This window comes from Camelus bactrianus, chromosome 10, assembly GCF_048773025.1.
Source record: "Camelus bactrianus isolate YW-2024 breed Bactrian camel chromosome 10, ASM4877302v1, whole genome shotgun sequence".
NCBI classification, from domain to species: Eukaryota; Metazoa; Chordata; class Mammalia; order Artiodactyla; family Camelidae; genus Camelus; species Camelus bactrianus.
This window is the reverse complement of record NC_133548.1, coordinates 72,341,824-72,353,891: the sequence shown is the minus strand read 5'-3', so window position 1 is coordinate 72,353,891 and position 12,068 is coordinate 72,341,824. Positions and strand designations below refer to the sequence as shown.

General features: G+C 37.6%; 1 protein-coding gene across 1 annotated transcript in view; it reads right to left on the bottom strand.

Annotated features, from left to right (window-relative positions):
* The window catches only part of LOC141578993 (ankyrin repeat domain-containing protein 26-like), an 80,230-nt gene that overhangs the window by 34,097 nt on the left and 34,065 nt on the right, over window positions 1-12,068 (bottom strand). The window contains exons 16-23 of the mRNA XM_074373094.1: window positions 10,951-11,011; window positions 10,680-10,867; window positions 9,279-9,408; window positions 8,812-8,873; window positions 6,213-6,306; window positions 3,756-3,784; window positions 3,494-3,566; window positions 1,497-1,748 (exon numbers count right to left, since the gene is read on the bottom strand). Coding sequence (XP_074229195.1) covers window positions 1,497-1,748; window positions 3,494-3,566; window positions 3,756-3,784; window positions 6,213-6,306; window positions 8,812-8,873; window positions 9,279-9,408; window positions 10,680-10,867; window positions 10,951-11,011 — 889 coding nt within the window. The remainder of the gene's footprint in view (window positions 1-1,496; window positions 1,749-3,493; window positions 3,567-3,755; window positions 3,785-6,212; window positions 6,307-8,811; window positions 8,874-9,278; window positions 9,409-10,679; window positions 10,868-10,950; window positions 11,012-12,068) is intronic.

Here is a 12,068-nt window from a genome sequence, read left to right as displayed (position 1 = left end):
CAGTTTAAATTAAGCTTAATCTTTAGCTGGATATTTACTTCTTTAAGAAATACTTCTAATTATCTAAAACTTCAACAAACTATTTGGGAAATACTAGATGTTACCAGATTAAAGGCATACAAACATCTCAAAGTTTCACTCACAAATTGATTCACCAGACATGAACAAAACAAAGAGAAATAAAACAAAATTTAAAAATACAGTAGAAATATACAAAGTCACAATAGACTCTATTCTCCTAACAGTACCTTTTTAACAACATACCAAGCTTCAAGAGCAATGTTATTCATGGTTTCCAAAATTACTGTTACTTTTTATGCTTTTATCTTTCCTTAATCTGAAATGTTTCCCTCTATTGTTCTGACAAGTTCCTTTTCCTCTTTGAAGACTCAGCCTGCTCTGTGAAGTCCTCCTTGATTGCAGCTGTCTTTCTGCAGAGACACAGGGATCTCTTTCCTTGGAGCTACCTTGGTACTTCACAGACTTTTCTAGTGTGTCTTCACCAGCTGAACTGTAAACTATTTCTTTACATGTCTATCCTCTTTGCTCCTCTGCTGCCGAGGACAAACTCTTAAAAGTATCTTTGTATAAACAGTATTTATAAGAAAAACTTCGAGTTTATAGCTTGTAGTCACTACTATAGGAGATAACTGAGAATCTTTTGTAAATACGACATTAATTCTACAGGTAAGGAAAGAAAAGAAAAAACTATAGGAGCAGAAAAAATATTGTATGACTTTCTACTACAGCTCTGATTATATCACTCATTAAGGCACTAAATTAATTGATATATAAAGTAGAACACATATTAGATGTGGTTAATCAACAGACTGGCTATCCTAGGAGAATTAGAATTGATATTCCATAGATTATTTTTAAGTGATAAAGCACTCCTTAAAAACCAATATCCTTTTCGCCCTGTCAATCCATTAAAAATAATAAAACAAGCTGATATACTACGTGGACACAGTTAAGAAGGAGGTCCTGTGTAGCAAATTCCCAATGACTGCCACTACCGCTGGGAAAGCCACTTCTAAAATACAGAAAGGCAGAGAATATACCAGAAATATTTTGATATTTAGTTGCAGAGGTGCTTTTTCAGTTACACTGAATATAGCTATAACAAACACTTAAAAATTCAGAGCTAGATAAAAAAGCTAAGAAACCATATTTTCAGAAGGGAATCTTTGGATGTCCACCTAGGTTTCCCAACTAGTCACAAAGCTCTGGACATCATCCTCCTACCCGCTCTCAGGAGTGTGCTAAATACTAGTCTGAATGAACTTACTTTCTCCTAATTCTCTTTGCTATTTAATATGTTGCTTTGGTCAGAGGATGAATGTAAATGTCATGCCAAAAGGTACTGTCTGGTTGTAGGTTGCATAAAAGGAGTAAACACAAAGGCGATCCTGCCACAAAGTGATTTCTGCAAAGTCAGAGTATGGTGAAGCCACGCACAGGTAGACTATGGCTAGTTCTCTATGCTGCTTTATTACCTTCTTGGCTGCTTCTGTTCTCTGGCAGCTGTGATTCACACAGGCCACGGAGCGCTGCATTTTCTGACAGAGACACGGCTTCAATATTCATCCGGTCTTTATCTAGTAGGGCCGTCTGCCTCAGTTCTGTGGGTGCTGACTGGTTTGTGGTCACTGATTGTGATACCAACGGACATTTATTAACTTTCAAATGCTCAGCTCTTTGACCAGCCTCATTATTGAGGCTCAAACTAGAATCCCAGTCTGAATGATCTGAAAACAAAGTTTCCACATATCAGAATGTGAATAACAATACAAACTTGACTAACTTACACAAATTCTCTTTCCAGAGCAGCAGCCCCACATCCTCCTCTCCCCCCATACACACTGCTCCTTCCCAGCTGGTTGTACTTTACATGTCATTGCTGTTCACATAGGGAACCACTGTCTCTCTTTTTCCTACTTTTAATTTCCTAGTATTACTTATTTGGATTCACTCATCACTTTCTATAAAACAGTCTATATTCCATAAGAGCTTTATGAATAATTATGATTCTTCAACATATGAATTTTTTCATTAACAAAATGTATGTCTAACCAGCCATTTACTAGACTTTTAAATATGCATGACAGTATTGTGTCCTAGACACATGGGCTTTAAGAAAAATTTACTGAATGGTACTACTTAAATTACAATGAGACAGTCTTTCCCCAATGTACCAATATCTTCAGAATTCTTACCTTAAGCCTTGGATAAACATCATAAATTTATATAAGAAAGGATAGCCTTGAGTGACTAATTTTTTTCATATAAAAATAGGATAAGTCTAGGTACAAACTAGATCCAAAGAGTACAGAGTGCCACGAGGCAGGGAATATATAACAAAAATATTTTCCTTTTCTTAAAAGAATTAAGTTGTTAGATGTAAACTTTTAGAGACAAGTTAAAGAAAAAAAGGCAAGAAATGTAGACGTGAACTTTAAAGCCCACTTCATCACAAGGGCCCCTTTATCATTTCACATCCATGAGCCCTGTTTAAAACAGCAGTTCTCAAGTGTCATCTGACAAGCCCTGAAGCCCCAAGTTCCCTCCATCTACGGAGTCCAGGAGGTCAAAACTAATTTCACAATAATACTGAACGCTATTTTCATTCTCATTCTCCGTTAAGTGTGCAGTGGAGGTTTCCAGATACATGACATATGATAACATCATAGCTCTAATGGCTAATGGAATGCTTGTGTGTGCTTGTTTTTTAAATCTTTCAGTTTCATTTTCTAACATACTAAACATCAATAGATACAACCCACTTAAAAGTTCTTCAGAATTCTCAATAACTTTTAATACTATAAAGAAATGTCCTACACCCCAGAACTTTTAGGATTATTGTTTCAAAAGATCACGTCTACCAAATACTAAGGTAGGACTAATAACTTCCATCATTTTTAATAATCAAAGACAACACACACACACACACACACACTCCTAATCAAAACATTCAGTTGGCTTAAGATCTTTGGGCTAGGGAAATAGCTCAGTGGTAGAGCACATGCTTAGCATGTACAAGGTTCTGGGTTCAATCCCTAGGACCTCCATTAATAAGTAAATATAAAAATAAATATCGTCAATGTGATAGCACTAGATGAAATAATTAAAGTGAAATATGACTGACATGTTAGCAAGTGAAGCTTTACCCTATGTAAAGGTCAGAATTCAATTAAGCATTTTAAAACTGGAAAAATCTTAGAACCAAATAATCAATCTCTCAGAATCCCCGAGAAGTATACGGACTCCAAACTGAGCACTTTAGTGTCTCCCAACATCAATAGAAACATCCGAGTCAAAGCTGACATTTTAAAAATCTATTTCTTATGCTTATATGTATTTTTCAAACATGGATACCGATCATAACATCTGCCTTACTTATGTCATCTTTCAATTAAATTTGAAAAAGCAAAAGGAGTTAGGAAGAAGAACACTGTACTTCATTTCAGAGTTAAATTTGTATTGCAAAATTTACCTGATTTGAATCTTTGAAAATTCTTCATTGCTCCTGTTTTTTTAGGAACAGAATCTTTCACTCCAACTGCAGGCTGAATGGTTTTTGAAACAAACCGATTAATAATGTACATTTGATACAATCTGTAGTAATAATTCAAGGGGGGAGGGTCTAGCTCAGTGGCAGACTGCCTGCTTAGCAGTGCATGAGGTCCTAGGCTAAATTCCCAGTACCCTCATTAAAAAAAAAAAAAAATTCAAGATAAAAGTATAAAAGTTTTTACCTTCAGGTGAGGATACTTTTCAGTAGAATCTAAAAGCCAAAAGGGACACATAATCAATTATAAGTAAATATGAAAGCCAACTATCCAGTCATGCAGTTAGTACTGAGCGCAATCCTCATGCTTGCTTTGGAAATGAACACGTTACGTTTCGGTGTTTTGTTTTTCAGGGGCAGTTAGGACAGCAACAAGGCAGAAATAGAAATCCATTATAGACACTGAATAAAGAGCAGGAATATAGGTTTAACAAAACATGCAGGTAAGATCTCAAAAGTACGATTATGTTTCAAATGACTTTATAAACTAGAAACGTGCACATGTACCAGTGTGAACATGCTGCCTGAGGAGGAGAAAAGCAATCTCCAAACAGAGGAGCAAGTCACGGCTCCAAGAAGACAAATGTGAAAGCTGACGGTAAAACGCAACAGCACATCTTCCATGCGACTGACACCATTAGACTACAAGTATTTACCACGCTCTTCAATTCGTCCTGTGATTTAGGAAGTCCACAGCTGTGATGGCAGTTCATTTCAATGTGCAATTCACTTCTCGTCAGAGAAAGTGTTATGAATTGATCGGCTTGGATACACACTTGTAGAATAATCGTTCATAACCATTTTTTTCCATACCCACATGGGCTGTTGGTATGCCTACATTTCTTGGATCCTCTAGCCATCAAAGTTTCTTGATCCACTCATGCAAGAAAGAATGTATACTGAGTTTTCAATATTGAAATCTGGTGATCAAAAAAAAATTCATTGCCACAGAATTATTAGACATTAAAAGTCTTTTATATTTCAAAACCTGTGTAGTATTCACTGAAAATAACAACTTTAGCATTTATGGAATGAATTCTATTAATTTCTATCATTTCCAAAATTGGTTTGGTAAATCAGGCTAATGTTTAAAAGCATTTCTGTGAAACAACTATCTTATCAAAAAATCAGGTATCAGTAAAGAAAAAAAAAAAAAAAACCACAGCCAATGCTTCATATTCAAATTAATCTCACTTGAGTAACAAATACCAATACAACATATATCTTTGAAGCCTGATAGGAGGAGTAGCTGTGGTTTACCCCAATTCTAGGCCGCCTCCTGATTCCAGTATTCTCTGGAGTGGCAATGATCTAACCTTGCTTCTCTATAAATATACTGACGCCATCGAAAAGGAGTTCTCGCAAGTTTCCCCTCAATTCCAAAATCACCTACCTGCGGCCTTTTTTCCCTCCTTCCTTCCTTTCACTTTCCTCTTCAAAGGTACCTCTAGATCTGTGGTCTTAATTCTTCCCCTTCTCTATTCTTTGGACAGATGATGCCCACCACTTCTTTTCCCTCTCTGCTTAGCAGCAGTAGCTTACATCTCTAATTTCTACTTCAACTCTTTGCCTCGCTCTGGCTATGAACGTGCTCAGAAAGAAAAACAAAATTGTGCTTTTCCTTGATGCTGTTATGTCTTTAACTCCCCAGCGGCTCGTCTTCTAGATTCCCTTAAACACAAGTCTACCCTTTGAGCGTGATCTGAAGACCAGCAACAAGGGCATCACCTGAGAGCTTGTTAGAAACACAGACCCACTGCTCAGAATGTGCACTTTTCACTGGGTCCCCAGGTGACTGAGTAAAATATGAGAAACTCTGGTCTATACCGAGTCTGCTTCTGCAGCACTCGGACTTAACTGATCCTTCTGAAATCCAGCCGCACGCGTCTCACTGTAACACTTCCCCGAAAGCTGCATCAGGAGTTGCAGACTTTCCAGTGGACTCTTTACCAGGCTCCAGCGCCCCTGACCTCCCCGGAACGCACCCTGCCCTCTTCCTCTTTCCCACTCTCTTCTGTTGGCCTATGAGACACCATCCTATAAGGCAGCAGCACGCTGCATGACACGAAGGTCCAGACACTGACAGCTGACCACACACGCCTGTGCTCACCCACGGCAGGCACACCCAGCTCTGTGTGATCAGGTACCGCAGTCCTCACCGCCTTCCTAATGATCGGGGGACGGGGGAGTGGAACATTCTGCTGAGCTTCCCGGACAAGCTTTGGTGCTGGAAGCAGCTCACTTCATACCCACCTCATTTCAAACACTCCTCTTCCTTCTTCTAAAGAACTATTCTACATTCATTACCACCTCCTGCCAGGGACCCCCCCCTCCTTTTCCTTCATTTTCTCCCCTCCTCTCTACCTCTCTCATTCTTCGCTCCCTCCTTCCCTCCTCCTGATTTCCTGACTGTCCTCAGGTCACAGAGCATCTTGAAAGAAAGCTAACAACTGAGCTCCTTAAACAGCATTCTAGTTTAATCTCTTGCTGACACCCGATAAGATATACAATTTACTTCCTTTCCTCCTCTTTTTTCTCACTATACGTTCAACAGGTGATTTTCTTTGGTTGAGAGAACAGATCCAAATCCTTGTTTTAAATCAACATTCTGTCAAATGACTTCTTTATAAAATACAGTGCTTACTTTCTATTTGTCCATTTAATGTATTTTTTTCTCTTAGACCTGCAGCTCCAGATAAATGACCAACATGGCTCCGTAGTTGAATCTCGGAGGTACTCTGTTAAAATTAATATTAATAATGAGTTGCATAAAGATTCCCTTATCCCTTTCTAAGAAAATACCTGTGTTTCCTACCTTATTATTATTTTTAAATTTCCTACTTTAAAAGCAATTAGGCTTAAAAACAAAATAAGCATATCCTGGAAACCCAAACATTTAAAGAGAAAATTTCATATAGACTCTCTAGATCAAGTCTATCTTTTATCTTCAGTTGGCTTCTGACTCTGTAAACTGAGCATGGAAAGCCAGAGCAAATATTTTCATAGACAAAATACTGATTTATGTGCAGATTTCAACAAAGAATTAACTTCAAAATACCTAATTCCATTCTGCATTCCTCGACAAAAGAAGAGGACATTTTAAAAAATACACATTTTTATATGTATAACTGAATTGCTTTGCAGTAAACTTGAAACTAACTTTATAAACTGACTACACTTCAATAAAAAATAAAATTAAAAACATACATATTTAAATATATTCTTTAATAAGTATACATGCTATAAATTTAAACTGTTTCTTAGGACAGATACTGCTTTTAATATTAAAATAACATACTTGGCATGAAAAGAAGCCTTGGAGTCTGTCATGTTGAGTATTAAAAGAACACTGTGGAAACTGCTACATTTCAGTAAACAAAGGCTTAGCAGAATCTAACGATTATTTGATAAAACTTTTATTCATAGGAAAAATAGTTGAATAAAGTACCAAAGTAGAAAGAAAAACATTTATGTTTAAATTAACAGCAGAAAAATTTTAAATGTAGTTATGCAGTTCTTCAAAAAAGTACCATAAGCTTTACTTAGGGAAGAGTAAGAACACTGTTTAGTGACCAACCGCCTGTGCCAGGCCCTTATCACGCACATTCTCTTCTCTACACACAATCATAGTAAAAGTGATTCTAAGGACAGTTACACACTTGCTGCTTCCTGGCCACTCCAACATGCTGGAGCACCGTGATGAGCAGACGGGACCCGCTGTTCTCTCTGTCCGGAACATCCCTCCCCTGGACCTTCGTGTGACTGGCTCCTTCCTGTTCATCACCTGGCAGCTTTGGTCACACTCAGCTCCTTTCTGACTACCTAAATTCCACCCTTACTCCACCCCCGGCCTAACTACAAACTCCCCCACTGTTGTCTAACCTAACGCTCTCCACGTTCCTTAAGTGAAGGACTTACTGTCCCTGATGAAGGGTTCCTGTTTACTTGTTCTTCTGTTCCTGCCACTACAGCCTAACCCCTCAACTGCTACATTCAGTGTCTAGCTGCCTGGTGCTAGTCGGTGTTCAGGAACAGGAGTTTATTTAAGGTCAAATCATCTAAAGTCCCCAGAAGGCGTCAAGTACCAAAGCACTACATACCTATCGGAGATGTCTGGTAATAGTTTGCTGACACTTAACATACCCCAAATGAGAACTCCCCATGCCCGCTCTAACTTCCCCATTTTATTATCCTTCAGATTTTAAAAAAGTGTCCTCAACACTTCAGTAGGCCACTAGTGGCCACTGTGATCATTCTGTCTTACGTTTCTATAGCACCCTTTACAGTTGACAATGTGTTTTCACACTTGTTACCACATTTTTGTTCACGACACATAACCTGAGAGGTAGGTATCAGTATCATGTTTTTGAACGAGGTCACTGACATTCAAACAAGTCAGACAAGTGTTTCCAAGATCCCACAGTGGGTCAGAACCAGGATGCTACCACATCTCCTGACTTCAAGTACAGTGCTGTGCCACCAGGCAGGAGCTGCCGGGATCCAAGAGTTCAGGCTCTTCTGACCTCTTTCCACGGCTATCACCTTGGAATAGGTCACCACTACCCTGTACTTAGCTTCAAGTCCGGTCGCCATAAAGGTACTCAGTGCACGCTATTTTCCCTACCCAAAATGGGCTGTCCTCAGTAAAACATCACTAAACCAAACTGCTGATATTTTAACCCCACATGCTTATTACTATTCCCCATGATTCTGCTTCTCCTGAAATGTTCGTTGCAGCTCTAATTGACAATCCAAATATAATAATACTTTCAAGTCACAAGCACTGTCTTTTCAAGGTCAAAGTGGTTAAACAAAAACAGTTTTCTTGTGTGTGTGTGTTTTTTTTTTAGTACAACCTGTTTCTCTCTAAATCTCACTAAGGGTTTTACACATTCATTTATAACAAAGAAACAAACATCTGGTCACAGGCTGACCAAGAATTATTTTCTTTAGTTTTTAGAAAATGTAACTTCAGAACCCAAACCGATTCCCTATGACTTCTAAGCCTTGGTTTTTGCACTACATACACCAGTTCCATTAGGTGAGTCTGGAAAATTAACAGAAGTGCACTCTGCAGTGGTATGACATGTAGCACGGAATGACTTTACTAAGCGTAGGTTAAAATGAGGAAAAAATTTTGCTGGGCAAATGTAAAAGTGAGAAAGCAAAGTCAAAACATCCCTCCATTTATGTTTTAACATCATACAATTCTTATATTTGAAAATAATAGTAGAAGGCAGCACCTCAGAATCCCAGGGTGATTTAAGATCTTCCTTTTCTTCGAATCTTAATGCTGATGTTGAGTCTACAAAATGCAGTCACAGATACATTAATGAGAACACATACCACTGGGAAGTTTAAATACATATATAAGTCTATCTTGATTCATGAATATGTCAATAAATTAAAGTGGCAGAAAAGAATTTCAGAGGGTTGAAGCATTTTCTGGAAGAAAACTTGGTCGTAGTTGGGATATTTATGAAGGAAGATGGCAAAAGAAAAACACTTAAGAAGAAATGGATATCATATTTGGATCTACACACTTCAGGTTTTTTATACTAGCTTTTTTTTTTTAACGGAGGTACCGGGAATTGAACCCAGGACCTCGTGCATGCTAGGCATGCGCTCTCCCACTGAGCTGTACCCTCCCCCCTCCAACCATACTAGCTTTTAAGCAGAGAAGAAAATCCATAGATGCTCACTGACTTACCACCTCTGTCAATTTTGTGTGCTCTGTCAGAAGAAATCAATTTGCTATGATCTGCTTGCTCCTTTAGAACACTGTTAATAGTCCGAGTGCCGGTCTCTTTTCCCCCAGTTTTCGGCTTTCTTGCTTCCTCCTATAAAAACAAAACAAAATGTAACAAAAACCCAACTTCAGAAGACGTCATATTCCCACACTTGGTCATTCAATCAGTCAGGAAGACAGCATATATTTACTGTATCCATCAGATCATAGGCATTATCCTGGGAGAAGCTGGCAATATATATAAAAGACAGATTCTGCTCTATATTCTAGGGGAGGCAGACACACATGAAAATGAATCAACACAGACAAGTATCATTCAACAGCTCTACACCTGAAGTGAACAGATACAGTAAGGGCACAACGGAGAGAAGAGACTTGCTGCGTGTCAATAGCTCAGGGAATGCTGGGAAGACCAGACTGTGTCTTAAAAGACAGACCCAGTGCAAAGAGCAGATGTGAAGGGGATTCTAAAAAGGGCAGCCGGAGCCAAAGGTCGAGGTGTGAAACAGCATGAGAAGTCACATGGAAAACTAGAACTCAGTTACTGGGGACGGAATGGAGAGACAAAATTTGCTAGATTAAATATAAGACATCACTTCATTAATTTAAATGTGCTAAAAAAAGAAATAACTTCAAGTTAAAACTAACTTCCATAGGGAACTATATTCAATATCTCATAAAAAACTATAATGGAAAAGAAAGAAAAAGAATTAGATATGTACATATATGTGTAACCAAATCACTTTACTGCACACCTGTAACTCATATAATACTGTACATCAATTACATCTGAATTAAAAAAAAAAAACTTCTATAACCAAAAAGAAAAAAGGTGAGGATCAAATTTTCTTTCTGTTGTTCATAAAATCAGCTATATGTCCTTCAGAAGAGTCTGAGCACTTTTTTCCATGAGCTGACTTTTCCTTCTCTAATTTGAATTTGAGATGATTTCTCTCATAATGTGTACTATGGAGTTCCTGCTCTCACTTAACCCCACTATTTCTGCTGTGTTTGTATAAAAATCTCTCTCATTTTGACACTCGTTTATCTTTATATTCATCTTGTCCTTATTAGATGAATCCTTCCCCTTTGTACCCCTGCCCATCTTCATATTCATCCAGCTGTTCTTTCCAGTTGCTTCCTTATTCTTTCTTTTCTTAATGGCATATTTGAGAACTGTTTATGCCACCAACCTTTACAAATCTCAGTCCTGCACGTGTACCTCTCTTGTTATCACACTGTTTTCTATTGTGATCTTGAGGACTTCCATTTCTGTGTAGGATCCTTTTCATCCCCATGAGAATCAGGGGGATGATAAGTGAAAAAGTACAGGAAGGAAATGTTAAAAACAAAACGACTTACCTCTGTAACACCAAGGACTGCTGAAGACATGAGAGGTTCCGGTGCTGGGAAGGCAGGATGAGAAAAGCCTGGAACTTTGGTTGATGGTTGGGAAAAGGTTGTAACCGCATCTTCATTTTCATTATTAGAATTATTGTCCTCAAAGAAGGTGCTAGTTCCTGGTTTCAAAACACCATCTTTTGCCTCTGCTGTAGTGAAAACAAGGTATGGTAGATGAAATTATAATTTCTCATCAGTGAAAACGCAAAATGACAGTCTTCAAATAACTTACTGTTTATCATGGGTTCTTGCCAGGCCTGAACTGGCTTTGCAAATCTTGGATGCCGGACTTTCTAGAGAAGAAAATAACAGCTTTAAGAACAACAAATATGAAATTGAATAAAGTAATTACAACATTCCCCATTCCTAGATGATCTAACACAAAGAGCGCTGGCTTTGGAGTCATTCAGATATGGATTCAAGTTCTGGGTCTGTCATTTACCAACCTACATCTTCTCATGGGGTGAGGATTATGAGAGATGACCTCAGGGGTCCTAAAATGTTACTTTCTTTACCCTTCATTGATTATTATACAAACATTATGGTATCCATTAGATGACTTTCTTGACCAAAATGATCTAGAACAAAAACTTATCCCTGATAGTTTGGAGTTCTATTGTTTAGAGTCCTACTGAAAAAACTAACATTAAGAAATTTAAAGTAATTGTTATATTTTGAAATGTGCTTGCATGATTTATATATGTGTGAATTCTCTCTCATGGGGGAAATACGAGAGTTTACTTTTTAGCAGTATCTTATTTGGATGAGTTAGAACAGCAAACAGTATAAGCTACTTCTATCCCATTCGCCAAAAAGCTAAAGACAAATGATTGTTCAAATTCAGCTACTTCTAAGAAAGAGGAATAAAAACAAAAGTAATTCTGAAGGGCAATGACTCATGAGTGAAAGCCACACACATAGTGAACAGAAAGCTGTAACTAAACATGTTCACAGAGGCAGAGTGAGATGGACTGAAAGAACAGACACTGAAGAAGTGTTTTCTGCAAAGAAATATTAGGTTTGGGACAAACCATTAAAAAAAAAAAGTGGGGAGGAGGAAGAAAAGAAAAAGTGAGACATGACTAGTCAAGTACAAACTTCAGGCAAGAAAAAAAGGAAAATGTAAGTATAACAAGGCATGTGGAGAAATATATATATTTCAGCATCTATATATAATAGATAAGGGCTGTATCAGTATTGTTAGGGATATATATACTACGAGTGAAAGCCTCTGTTTTACCTTTTTATTATATATGTAAAAATGTATAAATTATATATGAAAGTATATATATTATTCTTCAGCAAGTATTATAAAAATATCAAAATACATAATATATGAAACATATATAT